At 26.5% G+C, this 24293-nt stretch overlaps 1 protein-coding gene across 1 annotated transcript; it reads left to right on the top strand.

Annotated features, from left to right (window-relative positions):
* The first annotated feature begins 370 nt into the window (after positions 1-370).
* Dysb (dystrobrevin binding protein dysbindin) lies at positions 371-23911 on the top strand. Its single transcript, XM_087161393.1, has 9 exons — positions 371-594; positions 2261-2299; positions 3285-3344; positions 4255-4315; positions 6628-6760; positions 10651-10806; positions 13020-13169; positions 15681-15854; positions 23111-23911. The coding sequence occupies exons 1-9, from the start codon at positions 539-541 to the stop codon at positions 23182-23184; spliced, it is 903 nt and encodes a 300-aa protein (XP_087017519.1). The 5' UTR covers positions 371-538; the 3' UTR covers positions 23185-23911.
* Positions 23912-24293: the final 382 nt, after the last annotated feature.

The following is a 24293-nucleotide window of genomic DNA, read 5'->3' on the forward strand; positions in this document are numbered from 1 at the left end:
GCAGTTTCGTGTATCGAATTCCTTGTAGTAGTCTAACTTAAAAGGTTTTTATCTGTTTGAAAATCAAGATCGAAACCAATGTACTCCTTTGAGTACATAAGTAATGTACTACTACGTACTATGATGGAAACTAATGTACTTTACTTGCCAATGGTGAAAGAATTCGATATGTTGCCATGGGCAGAGGATTCTGCTCTGCAACCGCAATGATCTCTCTTATTGCTTCATCTGATTACCACCAGCTGGCAATCTTAAGTTTTTTAAGAGCCAATCAAGAATGGTATATCTGCATTGAAATTTCGTCATCTTAAGCAGCGAAAAGAAGACATATAATCACAAGATTTTTTATTTTCACTAAAAATCAACTGAAGTGAAATCAAGACATTGTATACGTTTGTCATGTCGTCCCTGTGATTTTTTTAGTTTTGGAATTAAAAAATCTAATAATGGATTATTAAATTTGCTTTTGCATTCTTTTCCTCATCTTCTATATTTCCTGTATAAACGAAATATAATTTTTTGAAATTTGAAACAAATAATGTTGGAAAATTTAAGAGATAAAATACTAAATGTACAGCACGATTTGTCTACTAGGTAAATATTTTGATTGTTATTAAGTTCGGTATTATGATTTCAGTTCAAATTAAATTTTAACAGAACTTCTTTAAAATCATGTATAGACAAACTGATATGAAGTAAATGTTATTTTGAGCTGAATAGTTTTTAAACAATCCCTTTAAAACTAGTTTGTTATTTCGGTTTATGTGTAAGCAACTAGTTAACTATTTGAAATATTCTAAATTGAATTTCTTTACTGAAGTTTTGGGTTTCTATCATAAATAATATTCGATTAAAGTAGTTTTATGAAATAGTTTTTTTTTTATTTATTTGTATATTATTTGTCTCTATTTTTTTAAAAGCTAAATAGACATTCGAAACTATTTTATGTAACGTTGCTAAGTTTTTATTTGGTAGATAATTGTCTTGAATGAATGTTTATTAAGATAAATAAACACATTATGTGTAATATTTAAATACTGGATGTATTAAAATACTCAAATATTTATGATTTCGAGATTTTTTTTACAATACTTATGATTAACACATAGTTACTCAGATTTGAATAATTTTTTCGGATCAGTCTCCATTTTCATATTTTTCAGTTGAGTCTTGATTTATTGAATGATGTTTTGCTTCCCTTATCTCAGTATGCATTGGAAGTTGTGAAAAATTGTATAAATTTAGAGAAAATATCTTAAACAAGTTTGTTTTGCATAAAACACATTGCTTAAAAATTTCAGGTATTTTTATATATATATATATATATACAAATATATATATATATATATATATATATATATATATATATATATATATATATATATATATATATATATATATATATAAACCCTTAAAAAGCTTAAGTTTTCATAGGGTTTATTTATTCATATTTTTAAATTTAAAAATATTGAATAATGTTAACGAAATTAAAATATGGCATTTATTTTTATCCAACATTGAAAGACTTAACACATGTCTAACGATAATGCAATTGTAATTTTAAAGTCATTTTTAAAAATAATTGGCAAATTATTCTCATTTAACTACTATTAATCTTATTATTATTAGAAAATCAAATTAGTTATACTAGTTTTTGAATGGGAATAACTGGTAAATAATGAAATGAACAATGAATAAAAAAAATAATTTAAAAAAAAAACTTAATTTCTTAAAATTTTATCAATAAAATTCATAATTTATTGAGCGTCTTGTTCATAATATTCTAAATTATGTTTCACATCTTAAAATTATAATTAACCGGTTTATACAGCTCTTTAATAATGCTTCAGACCTAATTAATACTATATATTCTAACTTTATTAAAATGAGTTCTAACAATTAGATTTTTATGAAGTTAATTTAATCAAATGAAATTTAATAGGTAATTTCAATTTTCTACTTGTGATTCATAGTTTTTGATTAACCATTAATTAATTAAAGAGATTTGTCAAAACCACTTTTTAAAAGCTCAATTGTTTTTGAGTAATAAGGTATGTTTTTTTTTTGCTACACAGGTTGGTGACAAATTGTATAAAGTAGTTTAAAAATGTTGTTTTTAAGCTATAATAAATTTAATTTGTTTGCATTCTTTGAATTTATATCATCCTTTTTATTTTTTCTAGTTTCAGAAACTTAAGCTATAATAAATTTAATTTGTTTGCATTCTTTGAATTTATATCATCCATTTTATTTTTTCTAGTTTCAGGAACTTAGCTACAGGAGATGTCCAGCTCTCTAAGTATGTATTAATATACGAGGAAGTTGTTAGTTATAAAATAATTTATATTATTTATTATAATTATTTATGTTATTAATACTGCTGTTTTGGTTTGATACAGCTTTACGAAATTCTATGTCTTTTTCTAACTTCAATATTCTAGTAATATTTGAATTAATAATAGTAATGGATAGAAACTAATTATATTGTTATAATTTTTTAACCAGTTAATTTATTGATGCATAATATGCTTTTATTCATCCATATTTAATTTTCTTAAATAAACTAAAAACATTAAATACACTGTCATTGCCCAATCAAAATTAGGAAAATATAATTTAATACTTAAACTCCCATCAGATTTTTTTTCTTCAAAATTTATAGCAATGTATTTATGCAGTTAAGTAATTGATCTTTCAGATTTTTCGAAAAAAAATTAATCTTTCCTTTTGCATTGCACTTCTTAAAAGAATTTTTTGTTCTTTAAATCCTTTCTCGCCAACTTGAAATTTCATTATTTAATTCTTAAAAATTGTTACTGATGAGTGTTTAATTTTATCTGAGAATTTTGATGTTTATCTTATTAGGAGCCAGATTTAAACCTTTATTTAATGTTCAATTTTCGGTGCTGTTTATTGTAGTATCTTTATTGTAAAGTAGCATTAAAATGTATTTTATCATTGTATTTTTGGTTAAAATTTTTGAGCTTAGCTTTTTTAAATTTATAACACCATGTAATCATAATCATTATTTTTTTGTAGTCTTTACTTGTTTTGATTTAATTTGCATCAATAGATTGAATTTTTTATGATACAAAGACTTAAAATATTATCAACCTAAAATTATTTCTTTTTTTATTCTTAGTTTTATTTTTTTATTTTATTGATAACTTTTTATCATAAAACTTTCATGTGTTACCTATGATTTACCATTTAAAGTTTAAAAGTGTTATCTATGATTTACTATTTAATGCATTGTATTTTTAATGCATTGTATTTTATTCTAGAACTAAAAAACAGAATTTTAAAGGTGTTTCACAAAATGCAGGAGGAGACTTACTTCATCAGTAAGAATGATTTTTATACTTTTCTAGTGCCTTTACTCATCATTATTTATGGGAAATATTTAACCAAGTAAGGAGAAAGAAAAAAGCTCTCGTAAGGAGACATCTTATATCCCTTTATTATTTTCCAAATTTTCCTTTTTCATGAGATTGAAAACTTCATTTCATAGTTAGAGTGCACTAAAGACGATGCTATCAATGATTTAGTTTTAGAGTTAAAAGTTAAATTGGAAAAAAAAAGTTCTTGTAGAAAAAACTAAGCATCTTAAACAAACCTCTCATTTTATTAAGTAATACTAAGTAAACTAATTTAATGATATAAAATTAAAAGCAAACTTAAACAAAAAGTATAATGACTTTAAGATCATATTTTCTATTGACCATATTATTCATAGACTATCATTCATAATTGGTAAATTTGTTTTTACCAATAATTATGTCAGTAGGAGTCATTTTTACGCTTAATTTTTTTCATTAATCCAGTTTTCATGATGCCAACACAAGTGGCATTTTTGAACCAAGAAAATGACTTAGTAAAATCAAAATTGTTTGCGAGGATGTAACTTTGAATCGGCCAATACGGTGTAAATTCAAATGTTTTCAATTAGTATTAGATTAAATGATCAAAAACAATAAATCATTATTGAATTAATACATAAATTAAAAATAATTTATGTATATTTCTTTTTCTTTGGATAAAATTATCATTGATTTCAATTAATTGGAAAATTTTTTTCAATGTTCATGCAATATTTTAAAATGCTTATGCGATTACTTTTAGAAATATGTTGCAAAATCCAAAGATTAAAAATAATTATTGATGCATACATATTTCTTCATAAATTTTATTTAATATTTGATAATTCCATAATGTGTTGTTTTCATCTGCTTATTTTAATTTTTATTTTAACAGTTACCAAGAACAGTGGTCAGAGCTCCATAAAAATGACACTGACAGTGCTTTTAAGGCAGAGGTAGGAAATGTTTCTCTCCTACATTTATTTTTAGAAAAGCGCGAAAAACATTTAGTTTTGTTTTTTGATATTTTTTGTTTTTATTATGATTCCTTATATTATACGTTTTACCATTAAACTCTACATATAATTTAATATTATTTTGAAGCATGTAGTAATTTTTCTCCTTTTATTTTCTTTGTTTCCTTTTTTTCTTTATTGCATCAAATTCAATTTCTAATACTGTTCCATTTCTTTACCTTGTGCATGGCTGCATGTCAATACAGTATTTTCACTTTGAACTCCTCACATAATTCTATATAGTCTTGAAATTTATAGTGATCTTTTCTCCTTATATGTATGTTTTTTTTCCATTTAACTCGCTTTCATAATACTGTTTAATTACATTAATTACTTTGTACAGGAAATTTCAAAATATTCAACTTGAACTATAAATAAGTGTTATCATTGTTTATGTATGTGAATGTTGTCAAATTATGTATTAATTAAACAACACAAATGGGTTATCACTGTTTAATTATATGAATGATGTTAATTTGACATCTATAGCTTATTAGCGGATTTTTTTAAAAATTACTTGTACTTGTATTACTGTTTTGTTTTAGGAATTTTTCAGTACAATCTTACTTTCATTACTAGTAACAAAAGTAAAAATGTGTGTGCATATACTTATTCTTTGTTACTTTTAATAAAGTTTTAATTAAAGTTAATACTTTTACTTGTATTTTTCTTACAATCTGAAATTAAAGTAATTTTTTTATTCACAAATTCATTTATTAGTCAATATTTTTCCTCAAAATTTTATGAAACTCTTTTAAATAAATATTTTTCTTTAAATAAAAACTTTATCTCTAACCTTGATGGCAACAGAACTGTATTAATGAAATTTTTTTTGCTGTGCATATTTGCTAATTTAAAAATTCTGTAAACTCAATTATTTCTTGGCTGTTTATGTTATGTGTAAAGAAGGGGATGTGTTTTATTCAGTTTGACCCCATCAGAATGATTTTATCACTTCATTGCTGCAAATTTTTTTCTTCCAAAATACTTTACAAAGTTACATGTTTATTTATTTCATCTTTCATATCTAGATATATTTTAGTGTTAAAATGTGAAAAAAAAAAAAAAATTAAGAGTTTTTTTTAATAATAAGATATAAAAAATTTGGAAAAAAAAAAGTTGTGGGAAAGTTGAAATTTAGGCAAAGAGTTTTGTATAAAAACAAAAAACTTGTATAACACAAAACTTGCAAAATACAATTGTATAAGGTATATACTAATGAAAATATTCAAAATACTTAGCATTGTTTAAAATGAAGTTTAGTATGATAAACTTTAAAACAAGGCCCTACCTCCTGATCTTTGCATCAATTTTTTTGCCAGTTTCTATTTTTTAGCAACAAGCAGTAGAATTTGAAAAGATTGTGCAAAGTGTTGTAAACTATGCTTGAATATTTTGCAGAAATAGACAATTAGCGCCATCTGTTAACTCAAATGTAAATAAAGAATTAAATATCACTGAAAAGCCAAAAATTACACAGTTAAACAGGTGGAGCTGATTGCACTGTTAAATAGATGGAAAAAACCATATATCACAGGTTGGGAAAATTTTTATGTTTCGTGTGAAAATCACAGGGAATACAGCAAGAGAGAATTATAATTAATAACCTTAATTATATTCATCGAAAAGGTAAAAATTATGGGATCGGCATGGTGAATTAGATCCTACGTGAGTAAAATTTGTTTCATCAAGATGGTGATGTATATGTCAGTTTGTCACCCACTCAGTGATGGTCAAGAATCTAAACATAGCACAATGTGTGCATAAAAATAAAATAACATATTCCTTGATTTTTAATTTTTGTATTTATACTATAAAATAAAAGTTTACAATTTTTTTCACTTTTCTATACATTGTAAGGTTATTTTTTCCAATTTGTATTTTTAGCTTTCTTAATACTTCTTCAGAGATTTATTTTCAGAAATTTTTCAATATCTGTACTTTTTAATTTAATATTCTTTCTTTCAATATCTATACTTTTTAGTTTAGTATTCTGTCTTTCAATATCTATAATTTTTGATATAATATCCTTTCTTTTGCTTTGTGTGCTTGGAATTTTACTCAGTGCTTTAACTTTATTTATTTGTAATTTTATCCTTTGCTTTGTTTATTTTTAAGCTTACACACAAAGTTGCTTTAACTTTTGGTGTTTTTTTTAAAGTAACTTTTCCATGTTAAAATTCAATTGATTTTCATGTTTACTAAAAATTATTTTATATTTATGATGCATGTGTTTGGTATATTTAATATAGGAGGCAGATATGTTAATTGGAAATCTTCATTCCTTCTGTACTGAACGTTTGACTGCTATTAAACAACTAAATAACCAACTCGTTGCCTTGCCACAATTGCAAACTGGTATTTTAGAGCTGATGGGGAAAATAGGTTTGTTACAATGTTTATATGAAAAATGGCTTTGAATCATTTTATTTTTCACCTTATTTCTAAACTTTAATTCGAGTTTCTGGCATTTGACATTTTTTAAGATGAGATTAAAGCTTATGGCTCTTTAAATAAAATTTTTTAACTTCTAGTAAATTATGTTGAACATTTTAAAATACTTTTGATTCCATTGTTTATTTGTTATTACATTTTTAATAAGATTCATATTTTAGTGATTTTTCTGATGATATAGGTATACTTTATTATCAGCATGTAAAATTATTTTCAAAAGGACTAGTTATATGTGTATTTGATGTTAAAAAGTAAAAACTTATGAGTTAGTCAAAAAATATTTGTTTTATCTTCTTAAATAACTAAGCACTTACAGAAACATAATAAATTTTTGTTTTATGAAAGTCCCTTTTTCTTAAAAATTAGAATCAGATTTTGATAAGGAAGTTTCATAGTCAGAAATCATTCCTGGCTTGTGAAAATCCTGTTTTTGTCATAAATCTGCTACTAGTTTTCAGTGATTCCACTTGACTTTGGAAACCAGAACTTCTGAATTTCTGTGTCCCTTTTTACTGAGATCAAAACATGAATTCTTTACCTCTTTATCCATCTATTAATCTGCACATTAACAATAATTCTATACATTGGAGAACAATACAATGAATTTTAAAGCAAAAAAAAAGAGAGATATTTGAACAATCAAGGCTTTTAATTAGGACTGATTAAAAACTTTCACCCTGTGGCAGAATTGAGGCAACACGGTGACATTGTCTCAGAACGTTGCCGAGTTTTTGCAGAAAGATTTTTCATTTGGGACGGGAAAAATTTTGGTTTTCATTTCTGCATAATTTTTCGAAAAATGTTTTTTTTTCTGCAGAATTTTTTTTTAAAGATTTATTTCTTGCACATCAGAGAGGAGGAAAGAAATAAAGATGATTTTTCTATACTCATTTGGGATTTTTAAAAAAAAAAATTGGTAATGACTGGCTTCAGCTAGAATTTCAAATTAATAATATAAAACAAAAAAATTCAGAAATCTCGAAAGTTTAAAAGATAGTTCGATCCAGAAATGATGTTCCTTCTTTCATTATTTTTTCTTTTAAGAATTCTCCTTCATTTTTTTTTCTTATTTAACAGGGTGCATCAAAATCTTTGAATCAAAAATAAGCACTTTTTAAGAACTTTTCAAGCACTTTACAAAAATTTTCAAGCACTCAAAAAATTCATATTCAATCAATGATATTATTGAAAAACAAAAACTTTTTAGAAACAGTTTTAGCGTTAAAAAAACCCCAAAAAGAAACGGGCGTAAATCTAAACAATCAATACTTTCTCACATCACCGAGTGAATTCAACTTGACCCTGAACTCAGAACAAAAGTACCCTTACCCCCTACGTCAAAAAAAGTGTCAGAAGTAAAATAAAATAAGCAAGAACAAAATTAAAATAAATTAAAAAGAAAAACATTTCATAAGGATCTGATATTCTCTATCCGAATTGGAGCTCTCGGGTTTCGGTTTAAAGTGTGCGTGTATGCACAAGTCATAATGTGGGTACGACATGAAGTCCGCATGAATGATTACGTAGCAAACTCCCCATTTTTCGTGTATATATGCATGCAAATATGCATGGGATCCACCAGATATCACTGAAGGGAGACAAAAAAAAATTTCGGAAAAAAGCACTTTTTAAAAACGCCTGCTGAAAAAAGCACCTTTAAAAGCTTTTAAAAACCAAATCCCCCAAAAAGCACCTTTAAGTACTTTTTACAAACGCTACACACCCTGTTTAAGTATCTCTTCTTTTTTAAAGTGTCTTATTCGCTTGATTTTGACGTCAATCTTTATTTTTTAGTTACTGCATGGATTTTACAATTAATTAATTTATGTACAATTTTAATTTATTATTGTTTAGTTTATTTACGAATTTGAATTTTTGTACTGATTCACAAAATTCGAAAGAGAAAATAATTAGTTCATTTTTCCGAATACAAAATGCGAGAAATCGCCTATAATATTAGAATTAAAATAATATTACTCTCACAATTGGAATTTTTCATACATTTTACTCTATATTTTCTTCTGTAGACAAAACGTTACTTTAAATTAGTAATTGTTACAATTAAAAGTATCTTAAAATATTAATGCTAGGGAAGTTTGTCGCAGAAATCCCGAAAAAATTCTGCCTCAGGGCGCCTGCATCAAGGAAAAGCGATGATGTACACTCAAAATTATTCTAATTTCCTTTAGCTGCTAATAAAAAGGAAATTTTTTTATGTGTATAAATAAACAAGTTTCATTGTAATCCTGCTTTCTCAATTTTTGTTCCATGTTGGAGAATTATGCATTCCAGGGAATGCATGGTAACTTATTTTTCACATACCCTCTACAATTTTTGGCATATTCGATGTGCTATAGCATTTAAACATAATCACTAGTTTTATGAAAATAGAGTGCTGTTTTGTGGTTCTGGAAAAAAAAAATTCGAAGACTATCTGCAGACTTTTTGTAAAAGATCCTACTTTTGCGAATTTGTGAAAATTTTACTGATAATTTTCTAAATCTAAAATTACCATGGAATCACTTTCTTTCTACCTAGATTCAGTTTTTGTGAAAATGTTAAAATAAGGTCTTTTTTTTTTTTTTTTGAAGTAAAAATTAGTTGAAAGAGTTTTCATTTTTACTTTATTAAAAAGGTCATCAATTCCTTTTTTTGTGAATTTTTGTGGTGAGTTCAATTCTGGAATGAAGAAAAATTAAAAAAAAAAACGTTTGCATGTTTTCGTTTTTAAGATAAAATATTTTCTGAATGGTCAATTTTTGTGCTAAAATAAATTGTATAGGGTAAATTTCCATGGCAAAATAGTTTTCCCAGGATCCATTTTTATGGTAAGATAATTTGTGAAAAGTCTTCTAACAGACACAAATTTCTCCTAAAAAGGGCCTTGTTATTTGTAAAGAATTAAGTGTTTGATTTAAAGTATATCAGTTCTTAAAGTTCTTCGCTAAGTTCTTAATTCCACTAATTTTATTTTAATTTCTTTTATTATTATTATTGTTGCAAAACTATGCATTTGTTCAAATTCAGAACTTAACAAGTTTTATTTGTAATTAATTATTTATTTATACACACACACATATATGTATATTTTGTAAGCAATTAGTGAGTGATTTTGAGGTTCGTAGATCTGTCTAGGGAATTTAAAAAATCTTTCCTCTAGGACAGACCCCCAAAATTTTTTGTATCTTAAAGCATATACTGGGCAGACAGCAGGCAGCATTTATTTTTTCAAGGGTAATTTATTGTTAAAATTTATAATTTTACATAGTATTTTATTTAAAAATGAAATATTCGATATAGGGATTGCACATTCGCCATTGACAGACATCATGATGTATGAGGCATAGGCTTTGGAATCTCTGCTCTAGAGTAATTAGAAATTAGCAACTTTCTTGCTGGGTAGAAAATTGTATGAAAAAAATTTGAAATCTATAATTTTAATTCTGGAAAAATATAGAAGAACAAAAAATAATATATAGAACATAAAATAATTGCTGAAAACTCTTTGTAACTAAATACACAAATAATAAGAAAAGAAAAATTGAAAAAAAAAATGATTGGATTAGTTACTTTCTTGTTAAAGTACTTATAAATTTTTACTCAAACATTAAAATGTTGTCTTTTGATGCATAAAATGTGGATAAAATACAATTCATAATTTGTGTTACAAGGCCAGCTACGAATTACCGAAAAGAAATTTTCAAGGCATTCAAATTTATTAGTGATTTGCAAAAGGGAAACAAATAAATTTCGTTTTTATATTTCGTTTTATATTATTTTAAATTTTTTATATTTCTGATATTTACAATTGAATTGCTTAGGTGAACTTGAAGGAGTTTTTGAGGAAGTTGAAGATGCTCTTGTAAATTTAGAAGATGTTATTGAAATTTCGGAACTTCAAGAAAGACAACTTGATCATAGATTTCAGCTGGCAATGTACAAAGAAAAGAAATTGTCAGACTTTGAAGATATGAAAGGTATTCATAGTGATATTTAAATTTCTAGTACATATACAAGTGAAAACACTATTCCTTATTATCAATTAGTATTTTGTTCTGTACCTTTTTTGATAATATTGTTTTGTGATTCTATAGTCATAATTTTGAGTTAAATTCTTATCATTTAACATAGAACTAACTGGTCTTTGTTGTAAAGAAATACTAGCCAAAGATAAATTCTTTTGCCAAATCTAGGAATAAAGAATAGGATGATTTCATAAGTAACTTTTCGTTTGTTAACTTTGTTAGTTAAGCGCTGGTTCCAAAACTCAAGATATTTATGGGGTACTTATGAGATACTTATTTGGAATTCGTTGTGTTCTTAATATATGACACAATGCAAGCCTTTGCAAATATCTTAATATTTAAAATGTTCTTAATATTTGACGAAGTGCAAGTGCAAAATCTGCAAGTCTTTTTAACTCATACTTAACTTCTAGTTAACTAAAATGAAGCTAGAATGATTGTTGACAATTTGCACGCGCAATGTTCAAAAACAGTGTTCAGAATTTGTAATGGAAACCCCCATTATTTGATCCTTGATTGCACAGCTATTGATTATCCAATATTCTTTTTCATGTGCATTAAAAATGTTTCAGCACACGTTTAATCATTATTACAACTCATTGATCATGAGGCAACTGAATGCATTAAATAGGTTACATCAAAAAGTATTTATTAACGTCTGTTATTAAAAATGGAAGGGATTATTTTTATGTTACCGTCAATATGAATAGACAGTCGTTATTAATACTAACCGATCAATATTAATAATAACCAAATGAGCCGGTTAAAGTGAATAATTTATCACATTGACGGGTTTATTATTAATAATAGCCAGTGAAGTTTGGTCAATATAATTCTTTAGCGTTTTTATTGGGAATATTTCTGTATCGTGATCTGCCACGCCAACTACAATCGCCGAGGCGCCAAATTGATTTTAAAATGGAAAATTAGAAAAAAAAACATGTAGATGTTTGCCCGGGGGTGGCTACAAGTTATACCCTTCAAGTTGGTCCCTTTCTGTGAGTTTTTTTTTTATAGTTTAGGTTCCACAGGCCACTGAAGTTGCTAAGACTTGGTGATTATTCTACCACAGATCACGATATGGAAATTTCCCCTTTTTATTTCTCACTATGACCAAAAAGAACCAGTTATTATTAATTTTGATCGGTTTGTAGTATTAACCAGAATTATCACTTTAACCGTATCGCATATGTAATGCGGTGCCCTTTTTTCCCAATGCTATGTAAACCGTTTAATCACATTGACGAAAATTCAATGGTTCTTATGAATAATAACTGGTTAAATAATATTTTCCGATATTTCTCACTTTGACCAAAAGAAGTGGTTATTATTAATATTCTCCCGTCAGTATTAATAATAACCAAATTTATTACTTTAACCCTAGCATATACATATATTGCATGTTTTCTATTCAATTTAGCTGAGACCTTCAGTAGTCTTGGAAACTTTGATAAAAAGGCTGTTGAATTCTTTGATTAAACAAACATGAATGGGAAAAAGTGGATGATGAAACTAATGATAATGTATAAAGTTTTATTTCAATGACCTCTAAAATCTTAGCATAGAAATTACTTCTGATAAACCTTCCTAAATTGGTTAATTTACTATTATCATGGATAGCTTGACGAGGATGAATCTGTACTGTGTGTACTAAATTGATGATTCCAACAGCATTTCAGTAGTACTGCTTGGTAATTATGAGATAAGCCCCTGACCTAACTGAAAGCAATATCACTGAGTTTAACTCGTGATTGAAGTTGTGTAACTCTTGGAGATATCAAAAACATATTGACCGAATGTATTAAGTGGTTTGAAAAAAGAAAGAAGCTAATATTACCTAATTACTGTTGTGACTTGTCTGAAATATGGCTGCTAGGAAAAAAACCCAATTAAACAAAAAATTAAAACAATACCAATGATTATTACTGATTTATGATATTGTATCATTTTTTATGATAGGAGAAACAGGGCTTAGTGTATTTTAACTTTATCATAGTCACTACTGAAAGCTTTTAATGTAAATAAAATATTTATTTCTGATTAAAAAAACTGTATAGTTATTTTAATTGTTCAATACACTATTATTTTGTAAAACAAATTCTTGTTTAAATGCTCCAAATTTTCGATCAAGTTAACCTCAATTGTTTCTTCTTCTTTGCTTTTAGCTAAGTTAGGCGAGGAACATGCTCATAAAGTGTTTCAACATGAAAAGAAACAGAGTGCTGTTTTAAGGGAAAGGCAAAACACATTCCAAGAAGCTTTTGAGGAAGAAATTCAACAATACAAAACACATGGTATTAGGGAATTAAGAAAAAGTTAGTATATATTTTTTTCATTTAATTAGTGCTCTCCATTCATATTTTCATCCAAGTTACAAATGAATGAATATTTTATTTTATACTTATCCAAAAAAAAAAAGAAATAGACTGTAGATTTTGTAGCATGTATAAACCTGTAAAATATTTTCAACTGTTTAAAGATTAACAACTAAATTTAAGGATTTTGCTTGTTATTTCACTAAATAAATCAAACTCATATGTGACTTGTATGTAAACATATGGAATAACATTTTGTTAACATTGGTTCTTCTTTTAACTATTATGTACCTTAACAAAAAGAAAAAAAATAAGAAAATATTATTCGTGAATTTCCATTAATACTATTTAATGCATTAAACTACTATTTATGAATATTATGACAACTATTTATATTATTACTTATCACAAACTTAATTAATTTTCTTTGAATGTTTTTGAGCCTATTTTAAGCAGATTTATTATTGCAAAAGAACACATAAAATCATCGAAACTATTGAAAAATAATAAGAAATGAATTATTGAAGAAATGAAAAATAATTAATTTATAATTTATAATTCAAAAACAAAATTTATTTAGCTAAGTTACTAAGTTAATTCAAGAATATACAATGAATTTAATGTATCATTTATAACAGTTTTCCTATTTTACAAATGTTCACCAACAATTTTTTTTTGTAAAACATTTATGTGTGAGCAAGTGTGCTTGTGAGGTATTTATTTTCTTATAATGGTTTTGCACAATTTTACTATTTTGTAAAAAAAATTTTTAAAATTGTATTTTTTCAAATGTTATGTTATAATACAAAATGTAATTTTAAGAAGTGCCTTTTGCCTAAATTGTACATAAGGAGTAAAAATATTACTTAATATTAATTTTTCCTGAGATTAGGTGGAATTATTAATCCAATTTTTGTGAGAGTTGGAGTCTGACATTTCCACTACCAATTCCTCTACTCATATTTAAAAATTCCTTGTACTTTTCTAATGTCTGTATTAAGCCTAACTTCTTCTCACACATAATGTTCAATTACAATGAAATAATTGTTTTGTGAAAAATGTTTTTAGTAAATATGAATGCAAATTGTTTAATATCTGTTTCCTACAGGTTTAATTAATTTAAAAACCTTTACAGCAGAAGATATGTATAACACAATTCTATAAAGACAATTCTTCATAAACCACTTTAACTCAGAAATTTCTTAACTCAATTAAGAAATTTGTGTAGCTATAAATTAATTATTTAAACTGTTAGGACTTTTTACATTATTTATTTAATTATTTACGAAGAGGTTAGAATTTCAAGAATCTAGCAAACCAATATTGATAAATTTGTTTGTTATTAGCTCTAATGCTCCAGAGAAAGTAAATTTTCTTGCAAATAATGAATATTTAAGTGTATATTTTGGTGTTAATATATTTGTTTTTCGAAATTAATTTAAAATATTTTAAGAGTCTATTCCAGACTAATATTGCCATGTTTTAGTAAATAAGTTAAATGATGTGTGAAAAGATATATATAACACTTATTTCTATAACGGGCAATATTCCGGCATTTTAAGGTTTGTTATCCAAAGATCTTTTACTGTAATTTAATAAACAGTTTTTCAAGTGTTATGTACATATTTTTTGCATGTAGATTGCTCTTTTTATGCAAATTTAAAATTTTTTGATTTAATAAAAATTACTGTTTCACTGTCCAGGGTGCAAAGCATTTTTAAAAAGTGTTAAAAGGTGCTTAATTTTGATTTACTTTTTTCAAAAACCCGTAAAAATTTTATTTTTATTGGGGGTTTGTAAAAGGTGCTTAATTTTCTATTTTTCAAAATGAGTTTTTTCTTTACTCTGTTATCCTAAATTACAAAAAAAGCATGATTATCACAATTTTCTCTGCAATATTTATCATCAGAAACTAGTTGTTTTATCATGATTATGTAAGGTCTTTGAAAATGCTTTAGCATTTTGTTGATTTTATGTTTATAAATTTAGAACTTTGAACAATAGAAAGAAATAATTTTTATTACTGCACACATCTTAGTTATGACCATTTTCGTTGGAAAGTGATTGAAAATATTTTTTTTGAGTGCTTAAAAAGTGTTTATTTTTTTATTGAAAAATTTGGCTATGCACCCAGTTGTCACAATTAATTTTTGACAGTTTATTTTAGAATGAATGAAGTTAAACATTAATGATAGATATAAGTTTTGCTTGTTGTCTGTTAAGTCTTGTTACTTTTGTTGTGTATGGTTTAAAGAGCTGAGCAATACCATAGTTTTAGGAAAATTTATTAAATTAAAAAAGTATTTATCATTTCATTTTTCTATTCTAGTTTAAAATCTTATTCATTCTAATCTTATTTTAACTGTTTTAAAATTCCATTACATGGACAATTTTTAATGATATAGATATTTTGGAATTTATAAAAACAATTGAATCAGTAGCTTTATAAATTTGCAGTAGACTTTTGTATTATATTGAAGTTTGTTGAAATTTTATTTGTAATTCTTTTAGGGGTTTCTAGTCAAAGTAGCGCTAACTCTGTATCATTAGAGGATATTGAATTAGATGAAGATGCTTCTGCATTGGATGAGTTCCTGGGTGATGAATTAGAAAAAGATCCTGAAATAGAAACAGAACAAATGATTGAAAAAAGCTCTGAATCTGAAAAGGAATCTGACACAAAATGTAAGTCTAACAACATAACATTATTTAGTTGATTTTTTTTTAAAACTATGCAAAGGATGTCCTGAAATTTACACAAGATTTGAATTTAAAAAAAAACAATATTTTTTTTCTCAATTATATTTTCTTTTGATTGAAGCATGAGATGCATACATAGGGTAGTTTTATGTATGAAATAGCGTATTGAGCAAATGTCTTCTTAGCTTTTGCTGTCACATCTGCACTCTTTTGTTGAAATTTCTCATGACCATTTTGCAGAAATAGAGCTGTATTTATTTGATGCAGTGTTGAATTTCCTTCATCAATGCACAGGTAGATGTGGGCTTATTGACAAAGACCTATGGAAAGAAATATAATGGTGTTAAATCATTTAATTTAGGGGTCAATTCTGATCGCCAAAACAAGAGAGTGCATGAGTAGAAGATATATCATATAATAATTGGATTTTTGAAATATCAATGAAATATGAAAGCACATTTTTTCTCTCGTAGTGTTGCATTTTGACTTACCTTAGATTGCCAGCTGTCAAATTTTTTTGTTGTCAATATTAAATCAATGAATGTTCTATTTAAGTTGAATCTTATATAAATTTTGGGCCACCCTTTAATTCAAAAAGTAAGATTTGAAGCTTGCAACTTGTTCATAATAATTAATTATATGTAACTTAGGTATTTTTTATTTATTTGTTATTTTTTATTCTGTTTAAAATTTTCAGAAAGCAATGTTGATTTAAATATTTTCAGAAGATTTAAAATATATGTGGAATCTTAAAAAGTACTTTTTTGTGTATAAATTTGTTTCTTTTAATACTTGCCCCAGGCAAAGATTTTTGCATTGCTGCTTATTTTATGAACATTATTTATTTATTTATTTTTTTACCTTGAGTTTAATGGAGATACCGTTATTTGTCCAATTCTTTTTATATCATTATTTTTATACCATTTTTTTTATCACTGCAAACACTTTTTACAATAAATAAATAAAATTTTTAGAACTGAGTCAAAGACTACAAATGTTGCATTGACAAAATTCAAATTCTTTTATAATTTGACAGCTGTTTAATTGTAATATTCTGGTAATGGGGCTAATAAAAGATGATGACGTCAATTGGAATTCAAAAATCAATAATATATTTAGCTTACATCTTTTTTTTTTGAAGGTTGGCAAAATAAAATGTTTTCTATCTGGAAAATAATATGGTTATATTTCATGACCGACAGAAAACCAATGAATTTGATTAGTGCTGATCCCTTGGGTTCTCTTGTAAGCACTTGTGGTATTGTTTTATGAAAATGAATAAAATTTGTCAATTTGAATAAGAAATAATAAATGCAATAAATAGATCATGCACAGTTTTAAAAATGTGTTATTTGCACATCACGCATAATATATATTTATAGATTCCTACTAAATATTGTTAAATGAATTAAGTTTTATAACATAACTAAAAATTTTTTTTTAAAAAATGAAGAAAATTTGCAGTGATCACAGGTTGCCCATTGGCAAAATGGTTAATTTTTTTTGGAAAAGAAACTTTATTGTGTTTTCATTTTGGACATCTTTAACTGTTTTTCCTGAACTGCTGGTTACACAATTTCGCAGACATATTTAAATGTAGCTCAGACACATTCTGTGTAAATTTTTTCGATGACTGAATAGATATTGAACAGCCGATCGAGATCAATATTAACATTTTTGGATTGGTACAATGGTATTTGATGGAGATTGTAAGCTGCATCATACACCCATTTTGGATTCACAAGTTCATACATGAAATATGATTTGAAAGCTAGGTTTTTTTTCAATTTTACATGAATAGTAAATGAATTATTTATATTGTGTGGAAGACAGGCTATGATCTTGCAGACGTGCCAACCTAGCAAAATTAACATTCAGGAGTTTCCCTAACAAGAATTCAGGAGATTTCAGGAGGGGTAAAAAAAGGTGCATGGTATGCAACATTTGGCACTTCTAAGGAATTTTAAGTAAAAAATTTATTAAATATAAGAATGCAAGAAATTTTACACACTAATAGAGCAATAATTGTTTAAAAATATTAAATGGAAATAAAATAATTAAACATAGATTTAGCAACACAAAACTATATTAGGTAGATACTCTTTAAATAAATACCATTTCCTTAATAAAACATTATTCAAAAACCCTTGACACTGTAATAAAAATGCACTAAAACTTTTAAAAAATAAACAAATTGAATAACTATTTTATTTTAAAAAACCAATTCAATACTAATGTATAAAAATACTAATGTCTGTACAATAAAGAACCAATTATCCGGGATGCTCGGGACCATCGCTATCCCGGATGTCTTAATTTCCCGGTTTCCTGGATCGACAAAAAAGTGTCGTTAATCGATGTTTTATCAAACCCAAATTACAAGGAAAAAATGTAAACACATTTTAAAGTAAGAAAAAAAAGAAAAGCACTCCTAAATCTAAAAAGGAAAAAAATTGTAGAAAAATAAAATTTAAAAGAATAAAAAAATTTGCAAGTTTAGACAAGAAAAACAAGTTTAAAAAATAATTACGATTCCTAAATCAACTAATAAACAAAACCAATGATTAAATAACGCAATATATTTCATGGGGGGGAGGGCGAAAATAAAAGGAAAACCTATTAATCTAAATAAAAACAACACTTGAAAATTATCGAACCGAAACGATAGTTAAAAAACGGCACTAGCATAAATATTAAAACCTAGAACAAGGCAAGATCAACGGACTTTAAAAAAAAAAAAATTAATGAAAAAATTTGGTAATACAAATAATTTTATTGAGTGCAAAATTTATCATGAAAAAAAAAAAAAAGAAAGAAAAACGTAGTGGAATCAGAAAAACGAAACTGCAATCTGCTTCATAAAATAATTGTATGCTTAAATTAATAAACAATTCTCCTTTTTTTTTTTTTTTTTTTTTTTTTTTTTTTTTTTTTATAAAAACGCGATTTTTAATTAAAGCAGGTGTGATTCCACATCAAGAAAAACTTGCGAATGATACCGCACTTCCAAGGAATAAGAATTTATTCAAAAGAAAAACATTTTATTTTTATTAATCGATGTCAAATAGATAAATATATTTTTCTCTTTCATCTTCTGTTCACTGATATGCATGTGCAATGCATTTTCCCCACCCCCTCGTAAATCAAACAGCAAACGAAATCATCATGCCACTCCTTTGAGTTTAACGACCTAAAAGAGAATGAAGATCTAAAATCTTCAAGGTCGCGGAAGAAATGACGTTTCTCTGGGTAAACGGGGAAAAAAATTCTTCCCTTCCTCACATTTTCCTCTACTCAACTTCAAGGATTAGTCCAGTTTCCGCTTTTTTTTTTCATATCGTTTTAGTTCAAAATGGCGGGAGAGCCGAGCAAATTTTTTTTCCGGATTATCTGGATACCAGATAAATGGTTCTCTACTGTATGCATGAAAAAAAGAGTTGCAGACTTAGCTCTCCGCAATTAAGTTTTGCTAAAGTCATTGGTACATGATTTGTTGAAATTGATCCATACTTCCGTTTCGACTTAAGACATCCTTGAAATTTTTTTTTTTTTTTTAAATATACGAAGACTAAACGAATAATTGATATCACGTTGCTAGTTTACGAGCTTGTTGCCAACCGTGGAAAAATACGCATTAAAAACTATAAAAACAGCAAGATACAATATCAATTCCAACTATCGAGAGTACGAGTTTCCCCACTCCTGAACGGACGACACTCGGTAACGACATGTGACGTCATTGCATTCAACTCTACACGAAAGAAGAGGAAGAGGTGAAATAGGAGTGTTAAGAGGTAACGTTGAAGAGGGGGGAAAATAAAGCATGTTCAGCTACGCTTCAGGCAGATGGTAGTTTGATAAGAGGGGATGGAATTCAAGCTGAAAGAAAAACTTACTTTCGCACTCGCGGAAAAATTAGGTAATTTTGAGTTTGGCCGTCGATCGCAGTAAAATTCGGGAGTAAAATTATATGCTTCGCAGTAAAATTATATAAAATTATATGATCGCAGTAAAATTATATGCTTGATTTATTTTCTATAATCATAATTCTCATGCTGCTAAAAACTGTATAAATGTCTGATGTTGAAATAGGCCCTTTTTTACCACTAAATCAATAATTATAAAGATCATCAGTCTGTTCTTATTTTTGGCTATTTTTAAAAAAGCTAATTCTTACATCATGACTTTTGTAAATCCTCTATAAGGACCATTAGACTATTTTAAAATAAATGTAATTTTATTATTTATGAACATCTAAATACAATACATCTAAATACAGTTAATAAAATCACCTGATAATAAAATCAGCCACTTTATAACATCAAATCGGCAAGAACCGAATCATTACAATATTAATACATGTTAAAAACATCCTTTAATAAAATCTATGCCGCCACTTTTTAAAATCGAAATTTTGACTGCATAATAAATCAAAAGTGCAATATTTCAGCCTTTTTTATTCTTATTTATAAAATTTTATTTTTTCGAAGTTTAAAGATTTTTTAAGACAAGGCAACAGTTACTCACAAACCTGTGAAACAGGTGTGGTTATCACTTTCCTGCGATATACATTGTGTAAGAGTTAAGGAAAAATGTGGGTGTTAGGCGGCGAGTTCATAGAAATCAATTTATCAATGTTAATTCCTTGACTTGAATGAAGTTTGGAGAAACTTATTTCACTCAACAAGGAGTCGAATTCTTATTTTACTTTTTAATGAATGAACCATAGAAGGGAGAGAAGTTTCTTTTGTATCTTAACAGAGAACATGAATAGATTTCCAAAAGCTGCCTGTGCGCATGTTCCATATTATTTAAGCCGTTTGAGTAAATTATAGTTAGAGTTAGAGCACATATCATTTTTAAGTTCGTTTGGTGTTAAATTTTATCATCATGCCGAAAAGGAAGGATTTGAGTCTTAAAGATAAATTCGAAGTGTTGCAAAACTATGATAAGCTTCTTAAATGTAGTCAACGTGAAGCTTCAATGGAGATGGGGCTGATAACTGTTTCGAAGAAATGCTCAGCAATGAAGAAAATGAAAAGGACGAGAATTTTTCACGTTACGTAGCTGTTGACGATAACCTGCAAACATCAGGAGAAAAATCTGATTCTGAAATTGTTACAGACATCAAAAATTGCAAAGTTATTTCCAATCAAGAAATGGAGGAATCAGACTCAGAAGATGAAATAAACTCATCAGTGCCATCTTCAATGGAAGTCAGAAAAGCACTTAATATATTGCGGCAAGCTTTAAAACAAAGAGGAGGAATATTGAAAACTATAAAAACTTCTATAAACTCTAAAAGATGTTGAAAAGTTAATTTAAAATACTGCAACTCAAGCCGCCATTGATCGGTTTTTTGCAAAACTTTTGTAAATTTATTCTTATGTAGGGTTTTACTATATGAAAATAATTAAATTAGTCAAAATAAAGCATTAATGTTGTAATTATTTCAGGTAGTATAATGGTATTGGTAGTATAATGGGATTTTTTTCCGCCTCTTAATCAGCCGCTTAATAAAGAAAAGAACGTAAAACGAAAGTGATTTTAATAAACGGCGGGCACTGTACTAGGAAAATGTAACAATTTGTTTTTTAAAAAAAATTTCAACCGTTAAATTATTTTAAAGTATATTTTTTATTATTTATAATAAGCAGGTTTTTCAAACATCACAATTTGTTTTAGAAAACCAAGAGAATAATTTTTTTTATTGGAATCAAATTTTTTAATTTAAATTATAATTTTTTATTTTATCACAATTTTTCTTTTCACACTTTGTAGAGCTAGAAATTGTTTTAAAAATAAAACACCAGAACTGTCAAAATTATTTACTTTGTGGTTAGCTTTGAAAACCACAGATTATCAAAAAGTTAAATAGAAATATTAAATTTAAATCAACGAAACATTAATAAAAGAAAACAATTATTTCAAATGTACTCTTTTTACTGCTTAAAGCATTTTGTAGACCCCTTCAAAATTGTTCTAGACAATTCATTTCTCATTCCTAGAGTTAATGTATTTGAAATTGGTTAATTTTCACGAGGTTGAGAAGCAAATCACTGACGTCGCTGCAGCAGCACAAATTTCTCTCGGTAAGAACCTGAGAAATCCATATGGCCAGCTTTAAGATTGAACCTTAGGATTTTAAAAAGATCATGAGCAGTGGAATTCGATAAATTTAATGTTTCAGCATTATCACAAGTTATTTGCTGGTTTGCATAAATTAATTTATTGTGTTTTCATTAGCATAAATTAGTACGGTGCATCGCCTAGCATCTTAATAGAAATGTTGCCAGATCAAACTTTTAAAAGTCAGTTAAAACGCTAATAATATATTTTCTTTATACAAATCAAATAATTTTTTTTTCTTGAATAGCATTTTTATTTTTTCAATAGTAAAAAAGAAAAGTATGCTGAAAATTCCGATTTTCACTTACTATCTTTGAAAGGGCACCAACCAATTGCTACTGCATAGAATCAATGAAACATTTTGACAAGCAAACCTTGCTATATCAGCTTTCAAAATATCAAATGATTATGCGAATGAGTATGAAGTTGGCTCCAAAAAAGTACAATTAAGTGCTTTGTTGGGAAAATACAAAATTGCTTTACGGAGAACTCAATAATATATTCATAAAGAATATTGTTTAAAGAATATTTTCTATTCAAAAAAATGATTTAAATCACAATTTAAATCTTAATTAAGATCTTATTAATTAATTCAAATGATTTAAATTAGGCCAACCAATAATGGACATTACGAATGAAGCCGGCCATGTGGCCGAGCAGTCAGCATGCCTGACTCTACAGCCAATGGCTGCAGGTTCAAATCCTGCTCAGGGCATGTTTTTCTGTGTTGTGTGATGAGTGAATGTGATTCACCCTATGAACGAGGGTATCAGTGGCATTGTGATGTGGGCTTGCCTCCGTGACTTAGGTTCACGGGTAATGATAAAAAGCAGCAATCCCAGCATTTTCCAAGGCAAAGGACGTGTGTTCAGTGCCTGCCGTTAAAAAAATTTCACCTGAAAATTAATTCTGAGGAAATTATTAAACTTTTGGTAATACTTTCTGTATTGTTTTAAATATTTTATTTTAAATATTTTTTACAAAGGTAAGTAAAAGGAAATACAATGTTAAACCCCTGAAAAGTAAAAACTTTCAAAAGTCCAGAATTTTTTTTTTCATGTCTTAATATTTATTTATATTAATAACAATGTTTATTTATTATACATTAATAGGTAACTCAGAAAGCACAGGTGTGATTGAAGATAATGGAAATGAAAATATTGTAGTTGATAATTCTGTTGGATAAGTAATATTGCTATGATGGGTGTTTATTGTGATTTTATAACGTAATTAGATGTAAATTTTTTAACAATTAAAGATAAACAATTTATTTATCTTTTTAGTTCAAGCAGATAATTTATTGTTAATGTAATAGGTGAATTTAAGTTATTTGCTGATTGATCAATATTTATATTTTAAGCTTACTTTTTAAACTTTTATTAAAATCATTGTATGTGTCTGTTATTTCTTTATTAATTAATTTTTTAAAATATAATTATTCTGCACATTGCCTTATGAAATATTTATTGTGGTTTGAGATTTCTCTTAAATTTATAACTTTTTTTATCTTTAAAAGTAACTTATGAATGTAATTTAATGTAATGTAATTAAAGTAATTTAAACAAGTAATAAAGTAATTTAAGAAATTTTTTAAATCATTTACTAATATTCACTTATTTAATCAAGTTTATTAAATATAATCAAATTAATAAAGATTTTTATAAAATATCTTTAAAATCAAGACAATTACTGTTTAAAACATTTCTAAGTTTATTGTGTAATTGATAAGCACCTAAAGCGGTTGTGAAACATGCAGTTATGTATTACAGATTCAATGTGAAAGAATTCATTAATGCCATGCATACAAATGTACTTTACAGAAAATGTTTTTAAAGTTTCCTTGTTACATTTTCTAAATAATTAGTTATCTGAATAATTATTTTATAATCAATTAATCGTATTAAAAATAAAAATGAATCTATGAATTTTTTGGGACCAAAGTAATTTTAAACTTCTCCTTAAACATTTTCAAATTATAAGAAGTATACCTAGTTTCTTGGGAACTACAACTTAATGATATAACTGTTTGCATTTAAAATGAGTAAACTAAGTTGCTTGTGAAGCCAAACCAATAATTTGCCATAATTGTTGGTGATATTTTATTATAGTTATTGTCTTCCTGCCGTAGATATTAAATGAACTTATATAGGTTTTGTTAGATAAAAATCAAACATTGTTAATTATAAAATATATATTATTGAAATGTAATTCATTTTATTTGTTATTAAATTCACATTTTAACATAACTAGTTCATGATTGTGGGTAAATATATTTGTTTTTATTATACTACCTCT

Source organism: Parasteatoda tepidariorum, chromosome 4 (genome assembly GCF_982258835.1).
Source record: "Parasteatoda tepidariorum strain Cologne lab strain chromosome 4, Ptep-v5.0, whole genome shotgun sequence".
NCBI lineage: Eukaryota > Metazoa > Arthropoda > Arachnida > Araneae > Theridiidae > Parasteatoda > Parasteatoda tepidariorum.